This window comes from Artemia franciscana, chromosome 14 (genome assembly GCF_032884065.1).
Source record: "Artemia franciscana chromosome 14, ASM3288406v1, whole genome shotgun sequence".
NCBI classification, from domain to species: domain Eukaryota; kingdom Metazoa; phylum Arthropoda; class Branchiopoda; order Anostraca; family Artemiidae; genus Artemia; species Artemia franciscana.
In genome coordinates, this window is record NC_088876.1 from 18103054 (window position 1) to 18130188 (window position 27135).

General features: G+C 33.9%; 1 protein-coding gene across 1 annotated transcript in view; it reads left to right on the forward strand.

Annotated features, from left to right (window-relative positions):
- Positions 1 to 27135, forward strand: part of LOC136035416 (uncharacterized) — a gene marked incomplete at its 3' end in the record, with an annotated part of 248773 nt that extends 221638 nt beyond the window's left edge. The window contains 3 exon segments of the mRNA XM_065717209.1: positions 713 to 866; positions 16931 to 17118; positions 25702 to 27135. Coding sequence (XP_065573281.1) covers positions 713 to 866; positions 16931 to 17118; positions 25702 to 26359 — 1000 coding nt within the window.

The following is a 27135-nucleotide window of genomic DNA, read 5'->3' on the forward strand; positions in this document are numbered from 1 at the left end:
AGATTGTGTCTGGGACCAGGAGGGGCTGGGGAATGGTAGGGTGCACTGTCAAAAAAGTAAGAGCATAAAAAAGGAATGGAAATGATACTAGTCTTATTTTAGTAGAATTTTTTCTTTAGATGTGGCCAACGACAACAATTTACACCTCTTCATTCAACCTAACCTGTTGTAAGGGTTGGATTCAATTTGAATTGATTTGCATGGGGGTTGGGTTGAATTTGGGTTGATTTAAATTCAGGCTTAATTACACAGGGATTGAGTCGAAGAAAGGCTGAGTCACATGGGAGCTGAGTTGCATGGGAGTTGAGTTAAACGAAGGTCGAGCTGAATAAGGGTTGAGTTGAAAGGGCGCTGAGTTAAATGGGTTGATTTGAACATGTTTGAGCTAGTTATACGGTGCTTGATTTACACGAGGAAAAAAAAAAATCAGAAACTATCTTTAAGTACGACAGATACAACAAGTTTCAATCATTCAATATTTGTTTATAAAATCTGCGTTTCAGAAAGACCGATTTATTTAAGAGAAAGACAGCCTTAATTTTTTTTCTTGGAAATTTTCTTAGGGTGTATGTGAACTAAGGCTTAGATACATTATTCTAAGAAAATAAGACTAGTAGTGTTCTTAAGGTTCACTTGTTGTGGAAACAAGCATTGGAAGAGCTTGTCAGGGGGCGTGTGTCCCTCCTATTTTTTAAAATTATTTCTTCAGTAGGTATGACATATCTCGAACTGATCTAACAAGGAGAAGCGGAGGATCTAGTGGCGCAGCAATAGCTTCAAGCTTGGTGAGAACCAAACGAGCAAGAGGCCATCGGCGAATCATGTCTGATCCTAGATTTGCAACAAGTCAAGATGATATCTACGATGTAAGATAACGCATCAAATTTTGTAAAGGCATGACTGTTAGTGATTTAAAAATGCTTTAAATTTCAAAACAAACTTGACAGGAAATTATGAAAGTTTATTTTTAATGATTACTGGCATTAATATAGTTGAAATGAATTGGGTCTAGGTGTCTACTCCTCTGGAAAATAACCCCTACCGCTGAAAAATACTCCTCCCCCCAAAAATATCCCCCCACCCGAAAATAACCCTCCCTTCAGATAATACCCCTCCGCGGAAAATTACACAACCCCTCCAAAAAAATACTCCTTGGAGAATTACTCCGCGGAAAATTGAGCACCCAAAGCGAAAAAACAAAATATGTACCTCAAAATGTCGATCAGATGCTGTAAGGGGTAACATAAGGACCAGAAATCAAAACAGTTAGGGAAGGGGTTGGTTGGTCTCCCATCACTTTTGACTCATTAAAAAAAGACTAGAACTCTCAATTTCTGATGGAATGAGCATCCTCAGAAGTTTTCGCAACCACTAGGTGGAGGTGAAGTTGAGGAAGGGGCAATCCCCTTATATAGCCCGTGGATTAACGCCAAAATGGCTTTAATCTTTAGTTTCTTAATAAAAGCGTAGACCAGAAACATTCCCAGAAATCAAGAGGGATTAATATAAATTTCTATCTCCTATTCTCACCCGCCCCTTCCTTAGAATTAATTAGGTTTTTACATGAAGGCTCAATGAGGGGTTGTAAAATTTGTCCGACTTGTAAAAACGTAATAAAAATACATAAAACACGCGTTTTTGATGTTTTTAAAGTTCTTTTTTGTAACCCCCCCCCCCTAAGAAAACAACCCACCAAACAAAAGTCCTGGATAGGAACTTCGTGGTTATATATCAATCTCTAGCTCTACCCTTCCTTCGTCTTTCCCTTAGAACTAATTATGTATTTACCTGAATGCTCAGTAAGCTTTGTAATTTGTCCATTGGTCACACTGGGTTTGTTGTTGGGAAATTTTTTGGGTGTTATAGTCCTTTTCTATAAGTCAAAAGCGATTGCAGACCAACCAGTCCGTGATATAAAATTATTTACGATTTCAGGTCCTTTTGTTGCCCTTAGGACATCTTGTTGATTTTTTTAAAGATACTTATTTTGTACTTTCTCTTTGGCTGCTCAGTTTTGTGCTTGAGGGAATTTTCTATGGAGGAGGGCAATTATCGCGCGATTTTTCTGGGGAAATTTTTCCGGAGGTGTTTTTCGTGGGGGGTGGTATTATCTACAGGGAGGGGCTATTTTCCGGTGCGTTTGTTGGGGAAAGAGGATTTTGCTATGGGGCACGAGAAGGAGGGGGATTTTGCTCCGGGATAGGAGGGAGAGGGGAGTAAACGCCTGCTCCCAAATGAATCAGATCGATCAAGTACGCTCATTCCGTACAGATGACACATAAGGGCATACAGTACAACCAAAAAAAAAATATGTAAAAAAAAAATTGCTACAAATGCTGCAGTGGAAAACACACAAATAACTAAGGGTAGCTCTCATGTAACAACAAACTTGAAAAAAGCTTATCACATATTGCTATAACAGTGCTTAAGTGTTATTTTATACTTTTATCAAAAATAGCAAAGCATAATCTAATAGCATAAAAACATGGTATGAAAACACTATATAATAAGTATATTAACAATAAATTGACATAGCATGGATTGCATATAATAAATTATTGTTTATGCAATAATTAGACTGTAACCATATTCTTAGTTCTTAATTTACCCTATGAAACACCTGGCTTTAAAAAGCGAATGAGCTATAGACAGCTTTATAACATGTATATTTACATACAATATATAAGAGTCGTCTACATTTAGCCTGAAAAGGTAATGTTAAATATAATTTGTCTTTTATAATGCAAAGTTTTGAATTTAAATCCCTGTTTTGCAACACATTCTGAAAAAGTACAATATTCATATTTTTCCTATTCAAACAGTTCATGATAACAAATTTAGGTGAGGAGCGTTCCGGGTCAATAGTATTCAAAACTCTTAAAAAAGGGAATTTTGATACCAATAGACATATCAAAAGAATCAGCTTATTATGTTAATTCCAAATATAGAAGTTTCATTATGTTTAGTATTACCTTTCAAAAGCTATTAGCCAGAGAAAATTCGCTTGGTTTTTAAAAAATGTTGGGAAGACCCCCTAAAAGTCGTAAAATCCTTATGAAAATCACACTATCAGCATCAGTCTCTTAAAGAACTCTAATGTAGAGGTTTAAAGCTCTAAATTTAAATGTGGATTAAATTTAAATGTAGGTTTAAATGTGAGGTTTAAATGTGGATCTAATTTAAATGTGGATCTTTGTATTTTAGCCAGAAGAAAGATCGCAGAGGCGTTTTAATCAGTATTGAGGCCTTTGGCAATTAGAGCAGGCCCATAGGGTGTGAACCTGAAGTTGCTAGCACTTCACTAATTTTTCTTCAGAATTTATTTCTTTAGGGCACTTGGTTCTTACGTAATAGTCTTAGGGAGTATTTTTTCTTCAGGATTTCATCTTCTTCGAAATGTTTTCCCCTCAACACCCTCTCCAAGCTTCTAGTCAAGTTGGGAACCCCTGGGATGTAAAAAAATTGATCATAGTACCCCTTCAGGATAGTACTCCAATGCTAACTGTATGGATTACATAGATTTTTTGGTGGGGCTTACGCAGGGCTTTGTTTGGTTTCTAACATTTATAACATATATTTATTTTCACTGCTGTTAGCACACAAAGGCTTTCACCGTTACGCAAGAAACGTATTAACTCTCAAATTTGTAACAAACCAAATCTTTGGATATTTTCCGTTAGAAAAACTATGCAATAATTTGTTTGGTCGGCTGAACATTGTGAATATTCATTTCCGTTCTTAGAAAGCATATTCTTAGTATTGGATATGAGTGCTTTTACTCTCTAAAGGAAGTTCAAGGTACTAGCAGCATTGAAATGAAACCATGAGTACTTACATCGTTAGAATCTATATATATATAAATAAGTTGTCTGTCTGGGTGTCTGTCTGTCAGGTGACGTCATGTTTCTGTGTCGACTTATTAATGTTTAAGTTTAAAATGACTGATGAACTTACAATGGCAAAAGCCGATGAAGATGCTCAAAGAGTCTATGCCAAAAAACTTGCTGCTGATAGAGAAAGTCAGAAAAGAAAGCGTGTCGAGGAATCAAAAGAACAGCAAGGAAACAGGCGTGAGGCTAAAGAACGCAAAACCGCGCAGTTAGATGAAGATCCACCTGGACAGCGAGAGTCAAAACATATCAAAACCGAAAATGATAGCGATGATGATTGGGTTTGGGATTTTGACTTGGATAAGGTCATCAATGCCTACCAGATTTTAGTTAAAAAAACAAAGGTTCGGCGATATGTATTTCATAGTGAAGCTGAAAAATAAAGAAGAAAAAGAAAACTGAAAAAAGAAAAAATGTAAAAAACTAAAAAATACTAAAAAGAAAAAAAACTCAAAGAGAAATTACAGACCGCGGTCTTCAGCTCAAGGGAGCTTAGAGTACGGTCCTATGGATCCTGTGTACTTTGCGCAGAAGATCATGAGTTTGCTCTATCATTTTTATAGTTTGCCCACGACCGGGACAGAGGGAATATAAATAACGACCGGGACTGCTGTATACTGAAGTGCCTTCGTATTACACGTGGAATACTAAAAATAAAGTATTTGAACGTCGAAAACAGGGTAAGTCAGTCGACGGCCAACCTACCATCTTCAAAGATACCACGATAGGAAGACTCTACACCGTTCACCCCAATCAACATGAATGCTTCTTTCTACGCCTGCTTTTGGTGAATGTACCCGGTCCGACATCCTTTGAGTGTTTGAGAACTGTAAACGGTACTATACATGACACTTACCGTAGTGCATGCCAAGCTCTGAATTTATTGGAGAATGACCAACACTGGGATAACTGCATCAATGACGCGTGCGAAACGTCAACCCCAAGTCAAATTCGTGCATTGTTTGGCATCATTTTAACAACTTGCTCTCCATCAGCTCCTACAGAGTTATGGGAAAAATATAAGTCAAAAATGTCCGAAGATATACTCCATCAAAAACAGTTAGAGACGTCAGATATGACTTTTGATTTTACATCAGAAATTTATAACTACACTTTAGTTATTATAGAAGACTAGCTGTTGGGGAGGCGCTTCGCGCCACCCCAACACCTAGTTGGAGGGGCGCTTCGCGCCCCCCCAAGCCCCCCCGCGCGCGTAAGTCGTTACGCGCCATATTAGTTACGCGCCATTGTAGTTGTGTCCCTGTGTCCCACCTGTGAATAGAGATAGATATAAATATATGTTTTTAACTACGTAAAACATGTGAATATACAACATTCTTCGCTGTCCCATTGTCTGTGCATATAAATAGATTGTCAGGTTTACTGACTCTTGAACATGCAACATATAATTGTCCATGGGAAAAACAATCCGTATTCAGATCTATACCTCATTATTCTAATGATGTGTCCCTGTGTTCCGGTCGTCATTTATATTCCCTGTGTCCCGGTGTCCCAGTTTGTAATTTCTCTTTGAGTGTCCCGCTCGTCATTTATATTCCCTGTGTCCCGGTCGTCATTTGTGTCCCGGTGTCCCGGTCTGTAATTTCTATTCGAACAATCCCTGTGTCCCGGTCGTCATTTAAATATCCCGCCTGTGCCCCCGGCGTCCCCGTTGTAGTTGTGTCCCTGTGTCCCGGTCGTCATTTATATTCCGTGTCCCGGTCGTGATTTGTGTCCGGGTGTCCCAGTCTGTAATTTCTCTTTGAGGTTCCCGGTCGTCACTTATATTCCCTCTGTCTCGGTCGTCGACAACTAAGTTAGTTGTTAAAAATGACGACAACTAACTTGATGACGTCAGTCAACACAGAAACATGACGTCACCTGATCCACAGACAGACAGACAACTTATTTTTATATATATATAGATTTGTGCGTACGTATGGCAAACAAACCTCTTCAGGATTTGGGAATGCCTTCACCTAACCGTATCGCTGCTGTTTCGACATGTGTAGAATTGAATCTTGAACAAAGTTACGGTACGAGTGATCTATTGTCGTATGTACAAAATGACATTTCCAAGTTAACGTCGGAACAAAAAGACATTTATGATACGATAGACTCAATTTCAGGACGTATACAACTACCTGCTGATTTCTGTAATTTAGTGACGTCCAAAAATGAATTGATTGAAAAAGTATTTCCGAATATTCTAAAAAATTATAAAAATAATAAATGGCTAAGTGAAAGAGCGATTCTCGCATCCAAAAATATAGACGTCCACGAAATCAACAATATTGTTTTGACCAAGATTCGAGACCAGGCAGTCCTTTACAAGTCAGTCGACACAGTTTTGGAACCAAATGAAGCGGTTAATTATCCATCTGAATTTTTAAATTCCATAGATCTTTCAGGGTTTCCACCACACGTGCTACAACTAAAAATAGGCGTACCAATAATACTTTTAAGAAATATCAACCCACCAAAGCTTTGCAATGGCACGCGACTTGCCGTAAAAAAAAACAATGGAAAACCTAATAGAGGCCACAATCTTGACAGGGCCTTTTGAGGGTGAGGCTGTTCTTATTCCTCGCATTCCCATGATTCCAACGGATCTGCCTTTTCAATTTAAAAGATTGCAAATCCCAATTCGATTAGCATTTCCAATCACCATTAACAAAGCTCAAGGTCAATCATTAGAAAAATGTGGTATAGATCTTAATACTGATTGTTTTTCCCATGGACAATTGTACTTTGCATGTTCGAGGGTCGGTAAACCTGACAATCTATTTATAAGCAGCGACAATTGGACAGCGAAGAATGTTGTATATTCGCAAGTTTTACGCAGTTAATTTGTATTGTATCTATCTATCTATCTATCTATCTATCTATATAAAAACGAGTTGTGTGTATGCATGTTTGTTTGTTTGTAAAAAGAGCGTTTGCATATGACGTCATTATTAGTACATACGGCTTTGTATATGCACAGACAATGGGAAAGCCAAGAATGTTGTATATTCGCAATTTTTACGTAGTTTAACTCCTGCAGACGAAATGAATGCTTGCCTGAAAAATTATAATTTATTGGCACACGTAAAAATATTAAAATTAACTACAAATATGCGTGTCCGATTGCAAAACGATGACTCTGGTCAAACATTTTCAGATCAATTGCTGGCAATTGGAAACGGAAAGCTCCCAGTAGTGGGAAAGCCAAAAATGTTGTATATTCGCAATTTTTACGCAGTTTGAAACACATATATAAATCTATCTATATTCACAGGTGGGACACAGGGACACAACTACAATGGCGCGTAACTAATATGGCGCGTAACGACTTACGCGCGCGGGGGGGCTTGGGGGGCGCGAAGCCCCCCCCCCCCCCCCCCCCAAGCCCCTTGGGGTTGCTATTTATGGTATAAATTCTAATATAGCCACTAGTCTGTCTTTTCCTCTCCGGTAAATAGAATTTTACAGTTGTATTTGACAAAATTATGAACGGGTGCTCTTAATGACTACAGATGTACGTAGGCTACAAGATAACTTAAATGCAAATGTAAAATAAATTGAAGACTAATCACCTACACGTGGAAAAAGTAATCTAAAAGGTCAAGACAAAGACTTTTTATTAATAAATAAATTTACAAACTTTATTCAAACACTTTATTTTTAGGGCACTAAAATCAATATTGTACAGGTAAGAATGGGTATTTTTCACTATAAAGTCATTCAATCAAGAATTTTTGTACATAAATAATGAGACAACCTCTCTAAGTATAGCCTTGATATCAAAAATAAATGATAGTAGTGCATGAAAACTGCAGATTATGGTCGGTAAATCTTCTACACACTTCTTATTTGTTCACCGGGTGCTCAGTCGAAACATATCAAATGTGTTTTATATTTGAGCGGGTACCCGGCTATTTTGGGTTACACTTACTGAACTCGAAAACGAACCTGTCTTAAGATTATTTAATGTAATCTAGATTAAAGGTTGATTTTCGTTCATTTTGACCTTTTAAGCCTTGAGTGGTGAAGAGGGTGGGATTTTTCTGAGAGACTGACTGGGGTGCAGCTATCATTCAACGTAAATCCGTCTAATTTTCTTGAAAGTTAATTTACTTTCGAAGCTACTATGGTATTAATCGCATTGCGGATGCCAGTTAATTCACACTGAGTGGAAATTATAAACTTCAGGAGGTGAACATTTTGATTTGTCACCTTGACTAGTGACTTGCACATATCAGTAATATTTTCATCATCCTCGGCATGTGAAATCATCCGGGTTTGGATACCCTACTCACCTAGAGGGATCATCTTAGCTTGTAAAACTGCATGGTATTCAATTTAATTAATAGTAGGTTTGAAAATCATATCACGTTTTGCTCCTTCTTTGAGTGATCTACTCAAAAATTTCAGAATAGGGCTAAACACCAACTTTTCAGCCTTTTTATTTCACTCGTAGGGAGTCATAATCCATATTGTAAACCGTGATTCAAAGTCTGAACACGGTCGTTTGACCAATAATATAATGGTAACGTCATACAGTAGCAATAATAATTTCATTCAGGTCAGGACATATAATCCTTTGCTAAAGATTTCGGAATCTCACTAGCTTCACAGAGATTAAATTCACTTAAAAATCCAAGTGGTTTTATAATGTTAATGAAATATCCAATTTAACACAGTCGTGTTCACTTTGAACTCTGAACTCTCAGTTGCTGTTGGCAACACATCTACTCTGCTAGAAGGTAGAGGAGGCAGCAACCTTTCCACAAGACTCACTGCTGATGCAATGGGAAATGATCTCTTTGGGATGGCCTCTGGTGCAATCAGCACAACAAAAGGAGTAGTTTCTGAAATTGAAGTTTTATAGAACACCTATTTGCATAGTCCTTGCCAAAACAGCAGTAACTTCACCTTTGAAAATGGTGATATGTCATACTCATAGCATTTGGACGTTTTGGCGTAATCAAAAACTTCTACTTGGTCATTTGAATAATCACAAATTGGTAAAGGGGCAAAGATATCAAAAGCTTTTTTGTCAAGTCTAGTAGTAAAAAGACTTCATTGTGTTTCAAAGACCCCTCAATGACAAGGACAAAGGGCATCTGCCTCCTGAACTATGGAGTCTGGAGGCTGATAATACTTCATTGCCATGCTCTTGGGGTGTGAGTGCTTCCTTAAGATGTCTTGCATTTTATAATCATTAATTTGAATACGATTTTGAGGCACACATGAATCGGACCATGTAACCTTTCATCTGATGTCTGGGTAGGCAGTAAAAACCTTATCAAGTATAGCACAAAGACCACTGGCAATATCACTTCCACTTCTTCCAGCAATGCGTTGTTACCAAAAATAATAATAAACTTTCCTGATTAGCTCTCTTTTCTATCTGCGACAGGGAAGAATAGCAATTAAATTAAAGCAAGTGATCTTTATTTTGTAAAGAAAAGGAAGAAACATCCCTTTTGGCAAAGAAAAACAGTTTTTTCAGATCAAAAACCAATACGAGATCATCCGATGCCCTGTCTTCATCTTTTTCTTCTTTACTTTCTAGTCTTCTTTCCACATGTTCGTATGATAAATTTTGACCTTCTCGAAACGATTCTGTACCATTTTTTTCAGCCACCTTTTTTCATCACAAAAATTGCGTCTGTAAGCTTAGGAACTTGAAAGGCAAGATTAAATTCACAATTAATAACTTCTTTGCATATACATCCCTTGATATTATCACAACCTCATTCAATGGGATAGAATTAAATTCTCGAGAAATCAAAGTAAATTTGTCTTTCCAAAGTCGCCAAGGACTAGAGCACAGAAACGGCCATCAATATGAAGGCAACTTTACAATAAAAAATTATGGACATGAAACAAGAAAATGAAGTCCATCTAAATTTAGCACAAATTATTACGTCATAAAGAGCTCAAAACAAGAAATATGAGAAACTAGAACGGGAATGTTATCTTTTCTTTCTTATTTCTTGTTGGAATTAAAGCTGATTCTCGAATTATACAACAATAAAAACTGGATTCGGACCCACTCAAGAGTTGCAACCTGCTTGGATTCTTCATAATCTACGAGCCTACGAGTTACTGCAACATCACGAAACTGGGCCATATACAGCTATATCAACTCATCTATTTACTGTAAACGATGGAATAGAAATTGATTCCCGAGAACTCCCGGCAAATATTTCGTTTTCCGATTTTGCTAGGGGCTAGAGCGTGGGAGCAGGCTAATGATCTTTTAAGTACCAATTTGAAAACAAACCAAACATTTTACTTTTACGATAAATTATTATTGAGCATGAAATAAATAAAATTAGGAATTGCGTCCAAATTCAGTTTATGCATCGACGCAACATAAATTTATAACAAATTCGGACGGAAAAGTTTCTTTTTTTACATTTTCTTCTTTCGATCGTAGTCAAACCTCAATTTATACAACATTATAATTGGATTCGGACTCACTAAAAAATTGTGCCCTGCTTGGCTGTTCCAAAATCTACGAGCCTGAAAAATATTGCAAAATTACGAAACAGTGGACAAAAATGACTTTAGTGTGACAGCTATGAAAACTAATTCTACTACTACACTAATAATAATAATAACTCACCGCAGCACCAAGCCACCTATGGCCAACACAGCAACGCACGCTTCTTCTTCAACCCAATCTATTCAAGGCCTCTCTTTACAATCTCCCAGGAAGTTCCCATTTCCTTTTAAATTTTTGTTTATGACATCCTCTAACTCAAGACTAGGACGACCTGCAGGTGCTGATAGTGTGATAAATGAGCTTCTTAAATATAGTGGCTCTGAGGTTAGAAATAAGCTACTGAAGATTATGAATATAATTTTTGAAAAAAGGAAGTACCTAATGATTTTAGGAAAATCTTAATTAAACCACTGTATAAGAAAGGTGACAAGAGTGAATATTAAAAAATGACTCAGTGGAATAGAATTATATTTACAAGAGCTCCCTATCTTTGCTGAGAGTTAAAGGAGAAATATGAAAAATTTGAACGGAAATGTTAACTTTTTTGCTATTTTTTTCTTTGTATCTTAGTGAATTTTCCATTTATACAACTGTAAATCTGATTCGAATTCACTCAAAATTACACCCTGCTTGTCTCTTTCATTATCTACGAGCCTACGAAGTACTAAAAAATTACGAAACAGTCGACACAAAATGACTTTAATAAAACAGCTATAACAACAATGTCAATGATTAACCCCAGACTCTGTGGAATATAATTAGATTTACAAGAACTCCCGCTCCTTACTGAAGGTTTAAAGAAGAAATATGAAAAATTTGTACTGAAATGTTGAGAGAATATTGAAAGGAAATTTGGGCAAAATAAAACACACACTGTGTGCATACAGACTGTCAAAAGGGTGTATCTCAACAATGGATTTGGGTATGAAGTTGGAATTTTCAAATAATGCTTAAAGGAGAAGAGCAATTGACCAAAAACAGAGAAAAGTATGGAAAATAGGTTTTTTCCAGAAATAAATAATTTGCAAAATACCGCATAAATAAAATTATGAACGCAGGCCTTCCGAATATACGACTCAGTTTTAATGGTTCATTTATACTCTAGGGGAAAATTTATTCTTCCCTCACAATATTTCACCAAAGCTCCAAAGATTACTCCCTAAATGTAAAATTTAGCAGCCAAAGTGAAATCAAGACGGGAGCCGATGTTCTTGCTGAAGGGATTTCCAGCGGGAGCATTTTCCGTGGGAGGGAAGCTTCCAGGGGATAATTTTCTCATGAGAAATTTTATGCTGATGGTATTTGCCCAAATTTCTATACGAAATTTTTCTTATGTCTTGCTATCTCTTTGCGGACTCATTTTCTGCATGGATATGTTAAAGGAAATCGTCCGTGGTAAAATTTCACCAGGATTGAATTGTTTAGAGGATATTTTCCTTGGGGAGAGGGATTTTGCCGTGGAGGTAGAGCCAGATTTTCTGGCATTATTTAAAACCCGACCAGAAATTAGATAAAAAAAAAGATTTTCAACTGAAAGTAAGGAACAGCATTAAAACTTAAAACGAACAGGACGTATATGAGTTGGCTTTCCCCCTCCTTAAGACCTCCCTCTTTGCACTAAAGTTTGAATTTTTTCCCATTCTTTAAGCTTAAATTTATAGCGTAAATAGATAGGTGTCGGGGAGGGGGCACCCCCTCCAAATAAGTCATAATTTCTGAGCTTTAAATGTTATTCCTTAATTTCTCTTAAATATACTTGTTTTTTTATTTAATCCTTCAGCAAAGGCTAAATGTATTGTAGTATCTACTATAAATAGTTGGACCTTTGACAAGGTAACACCATTTTGGTTTTTATACGAAATGCCCCATAAGACACGAACATGAGATTTATTCTGAAGGGAGCATGCATTTACGAGTGAGACGAAACCTTATAGAATGAACAATTATGCCGAAAATAGTATATAAAGGAAAGAAAATTGCAGAAATCTCAAACCCGAGTCCAAAACACGGCTGTATCTGAGTTTATGTAAACACCAAGCTCAGGGTAAAAGAGTATACTCTTTTGCTCTTGGACGGCATCTTTCAACTCATTTGTCCTCAGTAAATTTGGAAACTCATCCAAAAACAGCACCAAATTCAGATGACTATACTCTACTCTTATTGCACAACATGAATAGAGTGTATTGAAATATTTTACGAACGAATATCTAGAGTCGTAAAATAGCTCTTCACTCTCTTCACACGATCAACAATTTCCTAGACTGTCTCAAACCCAAATAAAGCAGGTAGATAAATCTTTTCTTTGGCAAAATCACATCCACGAAGCCCTTACACTTGCTTGACGTTTATTTAGTAGTGAGTGTCATGCAGGCTTATAAGGCGATAATCATTCTCTTTGGTGTAACTAGACAACAAAAACGGATTACCAATGTCTTCTACACTTCAGAAAAACGATTATAAGGTGAAACTTGGTGTCTTCTGTCTGGATTACCTATTTGGGTCCTTGATCGACTTCCAAGTATATGCTACGGAAGTATAGTAAGCCTTAAAAAGCCATTGAAACCAGATTGTTTAGCATGGCAGTGGCTTTCCCAGGATCTTGGATTCCTTAATACTTTCGACATGAGAGAATAAAGTCAAGCAATCCCACTTTTCAAAATATTGAGGTACAACAGCTGGTCTAGACAACCATATTTTAGCTATATAGCTTAACTTTTATATTTGGACCTTTACGCTATATGTAATCGTAGTTGAGTTAGATAAATGTCTGCTTCATAAATGAATTTCAAACATAAATCATGAACCGAGTAGCTGATTCAGACTAGAATCTCTATTCTTCATAGTCTTAAAAAGATAAACAGAAAGCCTGCCAAATTTAGCTGCAAGACTTTTTTTTTAATTAATGTGTGCTTTTCTTTTGCTGTAAATTTGATGTCAAAATTGATTTTAAAGGCCAGTAGTTTTACTGATGGAAACCAAAGTAATCCCCCTATATTCCAAATCACACAAGGAAAAATGTTGTTCTTTAATTTTTGTAGAAATAGTTGTATTAAAATTAGTTTAAACTATTGCCTGGCTAGCAATATACATCGATTCAATCAGCTACTAAAATGTAAAAATTATGGACTTCTAACAACAAAAACCGCAATGTGTTAGTGGTAATATTTCACTTAATTGTCAAGGCTTGGGGTGGGTTTAAAGATATTTTTCGATAATTTGTTTAAGGAAGGCACTCAGGAAAAAGTGTTTTTTCCTAAGTCAAGAGGTTATTCCCCCTACAATTGGCATCCCTGGTAAGTATAGAGGCTGAAATACCTTATTCCAATGCTGGGCTAATGATAGCAATAGCCAGAGTTATATAAACGACGAAAATAAAACTAAACCCAAAATTCAAATTTATACATCTACAGAAAAATGTAGATATGGAAATAAAGAGTCCCAACATGTATAATGGAATACTTCTTTTGTATAATAAAATAATAATTTTGTAATAACCACTTACTCTCTTCTTGGGTAGGTTTGTCAATGAAAAGAAATTGGCTCATTAATCATTAATTGGGTGAATAAGAAGAAAACCTGAAGCTTTTGAGCCCCAAAACAATTGTTGATATTGCTGCAGCATTTTCTCCTGCATCTACTATTTTCCGCATAATTGCCCATTTCCAATGGCGACAATATGGAGTTTTGTTTCTTAGAGTTTAAAAATATATTTATTGGCTGTGTTTTTCTTTGGCATTTTCACTAAAGAAAGTGAAAAAAAAAATCTCGAGCTCCCTTAAATCTGAGAAATATCATTTTTAGGATCATACAAAAATCGAGCAAATTTTTGCCCCTCTCTTCTATTTTTTGTGAATTGTGGCTCCTAAACAATATAAAGGAAAACCAATCTTAGTTACAAAAAAAAAAGAATTAGAATTTGAAATATTGTTGGATAGTATTTAAATACTAAATTAAATGTCAAAACTGTAACTCATCAGTTGATCACTCTCTCCTCTTTTGTCATTCAACCGACTAGTTCTAGAGTAAGGTGATAGATTCATTGATCAGTACTGATTTATCGAAATCCTTGCGAACAAATTTGATTAACCCGGTTTGGTAAATTATTTCGCAACAATAAAACGTAAAACAATTAGGAATTTATGTAAGACAGTGATTTTTTTTCTAGAAATCTTAAATGAATATTTTGGGTCTACATCATAGGTTCGTCCTCAGCAAATCAAACATATAAATGAAATAATACTTACATAAGACACTTATTGTGATGCTTATTTTATTTATACATGTTGTTCCTGAGGACAGCCCTTGATTATAGAGCCAAGATTTTCATTCAAAGAAGAAAAACACGGTGTCTTAGATAAATTCGGTACAACATCTCAATCTCGGTATCTAGTTCTTCGATGCAAGATTTTGTAAGTAATTTGGATTATGTTTTCCTCTGTGGCCACCAGCATAGAAGTTCGCCGACGAATCGGTCAGCTATTAGCTACTGACCTTCTGAAACGTAGGAGATGGACATACCTTAGCCACGTCCTCCGTATGCCAGAACATCGACTCCCGAATACAATATATGAGTGGTGCCTTGAGGGGAGGCGAAAAGAGGTCGACCAAGACATACCTTACGACGACAGTACGACCGAAACCTGAGTAATGCGAACATGTCTCTTCAACCACAGTGGCAGGACGTCCGGCTGCGGCTCTGCTCCGAGATATCTGGCGAGGTTTTGCAGACGCTCTATGCACCACCCCTGGCTCTGGAGGATATAAGGTCTAAGGTCTGTGACAAATATGATGGGTCGGAAGTTTAAGTATGTTTGCAGATTTTAATATTGCTTCACGTAATGCTAGCCATGCTTCTTCATATACATAATATTCATCTTCGGCTGTGGAATTTTTAACAGTTTGTCTTTCGCTGGGCCTTCTTCCAGCTTATCATATTCCAACTCGAGTTGTAAACTCGACAACAACGTAAGACAAAAACACCATTTAGTGCAAAGAGCAGAGTGATGAGGGGATGAAACTTTCATTCTTTGTTCTTTTGAAAAAAAACTTTTTTACTCAATGAAACATAAGTGCTGGTATGCGTCCTATCTTGAAGTTATTCACCGACTTCCTTGCTATTATTTCAAAAGTGATTCAAAAGTGATTTAAATTATTGATCAATTAAGAAAATTGCCTAAAACTAAAGACTGTTATGAGCAATCAGGGAACCCAGGTTCTTATTTAGTTTTGTTTTACCTTTTTTATTAACTACATTGAAAATTCGTTAAAAAAAATTCTTAAAGAAAAACACAAGTAATTTCTCAAAATGAGATTACGAAGAGACATTCACTTTTATACATTTTTTTTTATTTTTGCAATAGTTAAAATGTACCAAAACCTAGGGCCTAAAAAAATCAAGGATAAAATTGAGGCAACTGTCCCATTCAAAAAGTATCCGCGCTCATGGGCAATAAGCTTCCCAATTTTACGTGATGTTTTTGGCATTTATTTTGACTTTTATTTAAATAAATCATTTTCAATGTAATTATTTTTATTTCTGTTGCTTAACAATTTCTGTTGCTTATTATTAAAAATAATATTGCCTAATCTAGAAGAATCTACAATTAAATTGTAAATTCTGTGAATCTACAATTTAACAATATTTGGAGAATTAGACGTGTGAACATAAATACTGGAACCAAGGTTTGTGAAAGTTCACTTTACCAGCCCTCCGTTGCTGTCATGTTTCCTTCCTATGAGAAGTAAGTTCATCCGAGTGATGAAGACTCACTAGACAACTCTGACGAACTCAATGACGCATTTTCAATTTCAGTTTTGGCCTTTCGTTTCAGGCACAGCGATATATAATATTGCTCTTGTCTGAAGAATAAATTTCAATGTGTCAACTTTATTGAATTTAACTCTATTTTCAAAAGTAATAACCTTTCAAAGCTTCATACCCAATCAAGATATTTGTTAAAATAGTTTCATTTCGAACAAAATTAAATTGAGAGCGCCAAAAAATCTGACAATTATCTAGTGAAAATCATTTGAAAATTGTTCCTCGATTTTACGTGAAAAACAAGATGAAGAATTAATAGTGTCTATTTCCCATAGTCTTTAGCTTAAATGATGTTTTAATGCAGATACCTTATACTTTTCCCATTAAAATGTATTGAATATGAAGACGCATTTAAGTTTTACGGTCACTCTTAGCTATGAAATTTGGAATGTACTGAAAATGTCTTCGGGGCTCCGCTTAAATACCTTGAGCTGATCTTCTTTTTTGTTAATGCTACAAAAGAAAATTTCTGGTGACTTCTCAGTTGTTGCCAATCAGCACAACAGATCTGGTATCCATATTTAATATATCTGTCCCAGAACAAGGAAAACATGCAGAACACCGTGTTTAGTTTTAAACTGCATAACTGCAAAAAGTAATTGTAACATTACCTAATGTACTGGACCTATTAGCTTTAACCTCCTTATGTTCCAAATATTGCACGAAAACATCTTAACCTGGTAATCTATCTTATATTTTGTTTCTTTTTTTTCATTGCAGCCTATAAGTACAAATGCCATGAGTCGTGTTTCAGCGTTGCGAAGATCTTTTGAATTTGAATCGTTGGATGATTCATCTCGCTTTCGTGAAGAACTGGGTATTAGGCCTGGTGCTCACTCGGTTGCCGCTATTAATTCAAGTGACATAGGGTATGAATATGGACACAGAGGATCAGACATAGGAGGCCTGTAAGCTGATTATTCTATTTTAACGCTATTGGATAAGGTTTGAGTAGGATAAGCTATTGCATATAACCCCAGAATTATACTATTTCTTTCAATATACCAGGAAGTTCAATCTTGATAATATCTAAGTAAAATGACCCATGGTGAAAAGAAAACCAATTTGATATTGAAGATTAGGAGGATTTTACATTGGAAACATTATTTTTTTCTAATTGATCTTAATTTAAGCAAAAAATAAGCAGAAATAAAGTCAAATAATCTTCCAATCGTAAAACTATCGCAAATACCTATCAATAAATAAATGAAAATTAAAACGAACAGATTTTGCAATAAATAGCCGAGTCAAATTCAAAGCGAGCAAAAATAAACATGAGTGGGACTGATAACGGTGGTGATGCCTCAGTCTATTTTAATTCAGCCCCCATCCCCTTTGACTCCTGGTTTGGACACCTTTCTTTCTTAAAAACTTCTTCAAGATGTAGGTGTTTGTTATTTATAACTATTTTGGAATTGTGCAAAGTATGTTTGTGTTTTGTAAGAGTTATTTCTATTTATAGGAATTATTTTGGATTATGTATGAACTTTTTCTATTCTATAAGACGAATTTGGGCTGTTGTTAGATGTTTTCTGTTTTTTAGCAAATATATGTTTTACACCAAACATTTTTCATTCTATTAGAACTATCTCAGAATTGTGTAAAATATTTTTGTATTTTATAAGATTCGTTTCTGTTTTGTAGGAATTTTGTATTCCATAAGAAGTATTTGGGATATTGTTGGAATTCTTTAGTTTTGTAGCAAGTATTTTGTGTTCTTCACCAACTATTTTTCATTCTGTTCGAAAGATTTTAGAACTCTGTTTGTGATCGTTAGTTTTGTTTTGTGGAAATTAATTTTGACTGTGTATAAAGTTTTGTTTTCTAATACGAAAATTGTATTATATAAAAATTGTTCTTATGAAATACAAATATACTTTTCACAATTCTTACGCAGTTCTAAAAGAATGAAAAATAGCTGTTGAAAAACATAAAATACTTGCTAGAAAAACGGATCATTCTAGCAACATCCCAAATACTTCATGCAGAATATAAAAAGTTAAAACATAATCAAAAAAAAAAAAAAAAAAAAGAATTATTCCTACGAAACACATAAATATTTTGTGCTATTCAAAAATAGTTCTAACAATGGAAAACAGTTGTCTCAGATCACAAAATACTTGCTACAAAACCAAAAGAAAAAATTCTAGAACCATCCCAAATATTTCTTATAGAATACAAAAAGTACACACATGATCTAGGATTATTCGTACAAAACAGAAATAGGTCTTACAGAATACAATAATGCTTTGTTATAATTCTAAAGTAGCTTTATGAGAAGGAAAAATGGTTGGTGCAAAAGACAAAACACTTCTTACGAAACACAAAATTTCTATTAAAATTCCAATCACTTCTTATAGAATAAAAAAAAGTTCATAAACGAATCGAAAGTAATTCCTACAAAACAAAAATAACCCTTACAAAATACAAAAAAAAACATTGCAGGATGCTAAAACAGTTCTAACAGAATTGAAAGTAGTTGGTGCAGAACACAAAATACTTGCTACAAAACATGAAAATTCTAACAACCCCCAAAATATTTCTTATAGAATATAAAATTTCAAACATAATCCAAATAGTTTTAAAAATCACAAAATTATTCTTACCAAATACAAAAATTCTTTTGTGAACTGATTTTAAGCTAGGTTAATTTAGGTTCAGCAATCGTGCCCGCACTTTTGCTGAATCCAAAAGAGCTTATCAAAATAATTTTTGGTTTTTGTATTAGTTATTTCTGTTTTTTAAGGGATTCCTTGCATTATGTTTGAAATTTTTGTATTCTATAGGAAGTTTTTCGGATGTTGTTAGAAGTTTTGTATTCCAAAGAAGTATTTTGGATGTTGTTAGATCCTCGTGTATTATAGCAAGTATTTTGGTTCTGTACTGCCTATTTTTCATTCTGTTAGAACTCTTTTAGAACTTTTCAAAGTATTTAGTATTTTGTAAGCGTTACTTTTGTTTTTTAGGAATTACTTTCATTATGTATGAACTTTCTGTATTATATAAAAAGTATTTGGAGTGGTGTTAAATTTCTTGTGATTTGTAGCAAGTATTTTGCGTTCTGCACCAACTATATTTCAATCTATTAAATTTATTTTAGAATTGTGCAAAGCGCTTTTGTATTTTATTATAGTTAATTCTGTTATTTAGGAATAATCTTCGATTATGTATGAAATTTTTTTATTCTATAAGAAGTATTTTGGAAATTATTAGAATTTTTTGTTTTGTAGCAAGTATTTTGTGTTTCTAAACGAACAATTTTTCATTCTCTTAGAACTATTTTAGAATTATGCAAATTATTTCTGTATTTTGTAAGAATTATTTCTGTTTTGTTTATGTTTGTCTATTTGTTAGTCTATTTCTATATGTTATCTGTGTTGTCTAATTGGTTTATGTTTGATATTTTTTCTATATTAGGTAACTGGGATATTGTTAGTGTCTATGTTTTGAGAAAAGTATTTTGTGCTCTGTTCTATTCTATTTTTCATTCTGTCAGATCTATTTTTGAAATGTGCGAATGCAAGAATTATTTTGGATTATGCATGAAGTTACTCTATTCTTTAAGAAGTATTTGGGTTGTTGTTACAATTTCTGTTTTTTGTAGCAAATATGTTTTGCTCTTCACCAACTATTTTTCATTCTGTTAGAACTATCTTAGAATTGTTGAAAGTTTTTTTTTTATTTTAAGAGTTAATTCTGTTTCGGAAGAATTATTATTATTACATTCGAATTTTTTCCATAAGAAGTATTTGGAATGCTGCTAGTATTTGTGTATTCTATAAGAAGCATTTGAAATTTTGATAGAGTCTTTGTGGTTAGTAGCAAGTATTTTCCATTCTGTCTATTCTGAACTATTTCCGAACTCTTTTGGAAGTGTGCATTGTATTTTGTATTTTTTTTTTGTTTTGTAAGAATTATTTTAGATTATGTAACAACTTTTTGTATTTTGTTAGAAATGTTCGGGATATTGCTAGAATTTTGTGTTTTGTAGAAAATATTTTGTATTCATCACCAAGTATTTTTCATTTTTCTAGAACCATATTAGAATTGTACAAAACAAAAATAATTCATACTAAAGTTCAAAAATACTTTGCAAAGTTCTAAAATAGTTCTCACAGAATGGAAAATAGTTGGTTCAGAGCACGTAATACTTGCTACAAAACATAGAAACTTTAAAAACATCCAAACTACTTCTTATTAAATACAAAACAGATCAATTATAATCCAAACAATTCTTACAAAACAGAAATAATTCTTACAAAATACAGAAATATTTCACACAATTCTAAAATAGTTAAAAAAAAGAAAAAAATGTTGGAGTAGAATACAAAATACTTACTAAAATCAGAATTTTAATAACATCCCAAAGACTTCCTATCGAATGCAAAAAGTTCAAGCATAATCCAAAATTATTCCTAAAAATTAGAAATAACACTTAAAAAAACGAAAATACTTTGTACAATTCTAAAACAGTTCTGAAATAATGAAAAATAGTTGGTAGAGAACACAAAATACCTGCTAAAAACACAAACATTCTAACAACATCCCAAATACTTCTAATATAATAAAAAAAGTTGAAATATAATTTAAAACAATTCCATCAAAACAGAAATAATTCTTACAAATACAAATATACTTTGCACATTTCTAAAATAGTTCTAAAAGAATGAAAAATAGCTGGTGCAGAACACAAAATACTTGCTACAATACACAAGAATTCTAACAACACTCCAAATACTTCTTATAGAATACAAAAATATCAACCACAATCCAAAATAATTCCAACAAAACACAAACATTATTCTTACGAAAAATTAAAATACTTCTTTAACTGATTTTAAAGCTAGGTTCAGTTGGGCTGAGCAATTGTGCCCGCACGATTGCTGAACCCAAATAAGCCTATCTTAAAATTAGGTAATAAAAGTTCTTTTGTGTTTCGTAAGAATTATTTTTGTTTTGCTGGAATGTATTCTGTAAGAAGTATTAATTTTTTTTTAGAATTTATTTGTTTTTTAGCAAGTATTTTTCGTTCTACCTCAAATATTTTTCATTCTTTGACAATCAGTTTGGAATTTTGTAAAGTATTTTGTATTTTGTAAAAGTTATTCCTGTTTTGTAGGATTATGTTTGAACTTTTCTTGTATTCCATAAGATGTATTTCGGATGGAATTTTTGTTTTCCATAAGAAGTATTTGGATCTGCATATTTTATGTTCTGCACCAACTACTTTTCATTCTGTTAGAACTATTCTAGAATTTTTAAAAGTATTTTTTATTTTGTAAGAGTTATTTTTGTTTCGTAGGAATTATTTTGGATAATATAAGAACTTTTTGTACCAACTATTTTTAATTCTGTTAGAACTGCTTAAGAATTGCGTAAAGGATTTTTTTTTGTGTTTTATAAGAGTTCTTTCTCTTTTATAGTAACTATTTTGATTACATATGAACCTTTTGTATTCTATGAGAAGTATTTGGGATGTTGTTAGAATTTTTGTGTTTTGCAGCTAGTATTTTGTATTCTGCACCAACATTTTTCATTCTGTTATTACTATTTCAGAATCATGCAAAGTATTTTTTGTATTTTTTAAGAGTTATTTCTGTTTTGTATTAACTATTTTGATTATATATGAACTTTTGTACTCAATAAGAAAAATTGGGGAGGCTGTTACACTTTTTTTTTTATAACAAGTATTTTGTGTTCTGCACCAAATCTTTTTCAGTCTTTCGGAACTATTTTAAAATCGTGCAAAGTAATTTTTGTATTTTGAAAGAGCTATTTCTTCATGTAAGAATTATTCAGATTATATTTGAACGTTTTTGTATGCCGTAAGACGTATTTGGGAGACTTTCGAAATTTTTGTGTTTTGAAGCATTTTGTGTTCTGCACCAATTATTTCTCACTCTCTTAGAACTGTTTTAGAATTGTGCAAATTATTTATTTGCAAATTATATTAGTGTTGCAAGAGCAACATTTAATTTTTGTCGTGTTTTTTTTCCAGTACCCTGATTTCAGCTTATTCCTAGAAAGTGGTAACGGTCTAACCTCTGCAGTTTTTGCGCAAAGTGGGGACTTTAGGCTGGATTGATGAATATGACTCTGTATTTAGGAAATCTACTTAGAACTCCTGCCTGAGGTCAAACATCTATTGTTTCTACCCATTTCTGTTCGTGATTTCAGCTGAGTTTATCATTCGGTTTTTGCACTTGGGATGGCGGTATAGAAATATTATCAGATATTCCTCTTAAACTTTAAAATTTCTCTCATTGCTAAAGAAATTAGAGTTTATCTTTTGATCCTTTCTAAGCAATGACGTTAGAAACTTGGCCTACGGCAAAAAAGTCAACTTTTGAACTAAGACAGATAGTTTCTATTCAGTGGAAGTCAATAGCTTTTGATGAGCTGATTAAAGTATATGTCATCCATTTTTTCGTAGAAAAATTCCTTCATGAAATATATCAGTTTGAAAGTTTACAGGGGTTGACAACTTCAGTAGTAAGGTACATACTGAAACCAAAAATAGGCCGATACAGAAATGGTATTAGATGTGCCTCTTAAACTTTAAAAGTTCTTTCATTGATAAAAAAATTAAAGTTTATCCTCTGCTCCTTTCTAAGTGATGACGTTAGAAACTTGGCCTACGGCAAAAAAGTCAACTTTTGATATAAGAGAGGTAGATTTTTTTTTGACGGCAGTCGATAGCTCTTGATGAGCTGATCAAAGTATATGTCTTGTAGAAACATTTTCTTTTAGAAAAATTCCTTCATGATATATACCAGTTTGAAAGTTTAAAGGGATTGACAACTTCAGTAGTAAGGTACATATTGAAACCAAAAATAGCCAACCTATTCATCGATACCAATTGTCAGACATATAGGAGAGTTTTAAGCAACAGTCGGCTGTTAGTTCATAATCACCTTCGGCAATGAGGGGTTGGCAGATTTTTCTAGTTGCTTTACCTGTTGTTTGTTTCCGGTGTATTTAAGGGTAAGACCAATTTGGTTCCCTCCAGTGGTAATACTTGCAGGGGACTATATGGTATTAGCTATTAGCTACAATTTATACATATTAGCTATATGCTATTAGGCTACAATAATCTTGAGCGATGAGAAGTTTGCAACTTTTGCTAGTTGGTGTACTTAGTATGCATTTTAAGATCCTTACAGATTAACAACTTCAGTGTTTAATCGAAGTGAAGAAACGAAACCAAAGCGCTGCTCTCGCAACAGTTTATTCGGCGAAGCCGAACGAAGTTTTCCGCAACACCTCACGTTGCTCATGTAATGTACATCTAGTTTTTGTATTTTTTAAGATATTAACTGTTTTTTGGAATTATTCGGATTATATTTGAACTTTTTTGTATGCAATAAGAAGTATTTGGGATATTGTTAGAAATTTTTTTGGCGTTTTGCACCAACTATTTTTAATTCGGTTAGAACTAATTTAGAATTACTTAAAGTATTTCTATAATTTGTAAGAATTATTTCAGTTTTATTGAAATTGTTTTGGATTAAGCTAGAACTTCTGTATTTCATAAGAAGTATTTGAGTTGTTGTTAAAACTTTTTGTGTTTTGTAGCAAGTATTTTCTGTCCCGCACCAACGATTTTTCATTCTGTTAGATCTTTGTTAGAATTTTGCAAAGTATTTTGTATTTTGCAAAATAATTTTTATATTCTGTAGAATTATTTCGGATAATGTTTTAACTTTTTTTATTGTACTATGGTATTATATTCTTGGTATTATATAAATCTTGAGGGTCTAATAATTCCAATATTATACACCCTATGGGCTTCATCAGATCTCTAATCCCTGAGCTATTGAATTTTTATGTATTGGTGTTGATTTTCTAAGGATTATTCTGTTTTTTACATGTTGTGGAAATACGAAAAAGACATATTCAAGAAAATATTTTGAATTTTATGTCCTTTTTAGGAATAAAAAAGGGAATTTGCTAATAAAATCAATGGAAACAAGAAGAAGGGGGTGGGAAATGCCAAGGAGCATTACAATTTAACAATAAGATATTAAGTTCCCGAAGTTCAAATCAAAATGATGGTCATTTTTAGTTTATGAAGTAATTTTTGTGGCAAAAAGGTATAAAATGCCTGAGGTGTGAGTCAGCACAAAAGTGGATGTCATCGGGCGGGTACATTACGGCAAGCTGGTGTCCATTGCCAGAAGTCATCAGAAGAAAATCTATTGAATTTTTTTAATATTTTTAAATAACCGATTCTGGTATAAACTTAAATTTTTGCAGAAAAATGCCCTAAAAATGCCATATGGGCGATAATGCTCCCCAGAGGTTGCCGTTTTTCAGCCATTTAGTGTTACAGTTTGGGAATTACCATGGAACATCGCACTCTAGCAATGCAATGGGAAGTTTTCGCTGTTAAAAAAATTGTCATTTTTAATTTACAATGTTATTTTTCTTGAAAAGGGTCCAAAACCCTCCGGTGTGATATATGCGCCAGAGGGTGTTATTGAGATGTTACATTAAGTCAAGCTAGATCAATTGACAGGAGACATTAGAAGAAACGCTATTAGGTATTTTCCATTAAGTTTTAACGATCGATTATGGTGTAAAATGATATTTTAACACATATGTAAAGTGAGTCACAGGCTGGGAATTGCTAGAAAATAATACCAAGAAAAATGAACAAATTAAAGAATTAAGTCACATTTTCTGTGCTCCCTTGAATTTACCTCCAATAATTCATCCCTTACTCTCAATAGATCTGGATGTTTTGGTTAAAAGTAAGGAAGTTCATGCACTATTGTATTTTTGGTATAGTGGAAAAACTTGTGGTGAATTTTCCAGCACTTATGTTGATAAACCTCGATTGAAGGACTTTTTAGTTGAAAATTCTCGCTCCTGCCTGTATAATATTGATTTTGGTGTCCCAATAATAAAGCTTTTTAATAATACTTGTAAATTTGATAATATTAATAAAACTTGTCTGTACAAAAAAGAGCCTTCATTCTTTAGATTTCTCGTTCCAAGATAAAACTTCCATAAATTTCAGTCGGGCAATTTAAGCATTTTGTAGCCTATTTACACAGGTATGCCCATTCAAGATCGCCTCTAGTATAAGTGTAAAAATCTGTGTATTGAAGTTTAAAAGATAGACACTTGATCGTTTATGAAGATGTACCATGTTCTAGGCATAATAATACTTTGCTTTTATTTTACCTTTGATAGCACATTCAAGTTCCAATAGAGCATAAGAATCTATTTCTAAAAAATTGCTGAGAAAACTCCCCAAAATTATATGATAATACCCTCTAAAGTATTACTTAACAAGCAGGTGCATGTTAAATGTAACCAATTTCCAGCAATAGATTTTCTCCCCACGTTTCGATTATAGCAGACACAGGAAACAAGCGATCCTTAGAAGTGTTTGCATACATATGTCAATTCCGTATCTCAAATTTTTTAAATAAATAAAAAACAGTAGAATTGCTCTTGAAACTAATAAATATAACTATTTCTAGGGGTCGAAGAAGCAGTGAAAGTGGTGTTTTTGATTATTTCGGAGAAACACGCAGCAGGAGTAGCCTGGATTCTCTTGGAAGACAGAGAGATTCCCGGGGAATATCCAAACCCAGATCTTGGCATCCTTCTCCTTACGGCAGTGACGAAGACATGGGAGAAGATGATGACATCTTTTCCCGTGATAGAAAGCAACGAATTAAAGCAGAAATAGTGAGGCGACGAATGCAAATGGATCAAAGCTTTAAATTGCATGACGAACTTTATAAAGTTGCAAAAATGCGTGATGGTAATTATTTAACCTCTCCCCGTTACGAGTTAACAGGTGTATCGCCACCCAAATATAGCAGCTCATCCATGAATTTGTTTGGTTCTTCTCCAAGCCGCTATGATATTGGAGTATCGAGAGGACACAGTTCGTCTCGCTTTGAAGAAGAAAGGAGCATGGAGAGGTTAGCGTCGACGTTTCGTGAAGATTACGGAGATAGGTTTGACTATTCTCCAGGTATAAGTGATCAAGAGCTTACGAGTGATTTTTTAGCGATGCCAATCTTACCGGACATGCCGAGTAGATCTAGAAAAATATTAGAGGATTTAGGTTCTGCTCCTCTCCAAGAGAGAGGTAAGTATAACTCGAAATATAGATCAAGCAAGAAATAGGTTTACTATAAATACTAAAAGGACCATTATTAATACCACAGATTCACTCCGGGTATTTCCGTTCTACGTCGTTAGAATTTTTCATTCGTAGAGATATTGCAAACTTTCTCATTGCTAAGCTAATTTTTGCGTATTTTAATGCTTTCAAATTTTCTCTGCTTCTTCTTTCGAATACTGTGATTCAAGAGGTTTTTTTGTGAGCTTCATAAAATATTTTCAATATTAAAAGTAAATAATAAAGTTCTAGTAGGAAAAATTTGAAACATTTTGATTTACCAATAGTTGGAAACCGAATCTTTATTAAAATAGAATGTATCTCTTGATGAAATAAAATAGGTCCAGTATTATGAAAAGGGATATACGAATAGAGCTAAGACAATTTTACCGAACCTCTGGTTATTAAAGTAATTTTTTACTCCCAACATTTAAGTCTTTATCTGTCATTATGCTTAAAGGAATATACAAATATTCTAATTTCAGTCTTAGGCAGGATGATTTTTCGAAAATTTTCTGGTTCTGTGAAGTATTATTCTGTCAAAACTAAAATCACACATTTTTCTTTTTGGCAAATCTTTATGAGCTTATTAACGACTGTAACACTCGAAAAATCTTTAACCATAACACTCGAAAAATCTTTAATAGCGACGTTAATTGGTCATATAGCTCGAATAGATTAAAGCCGCAGTTTATACAATCTCCAAGTTCAATTTTTCTCGCCAGCATATTTTTCTTTTTGTATAGTTTTCGTGCTAAAATAAGTTACTTTTACCTCTAAG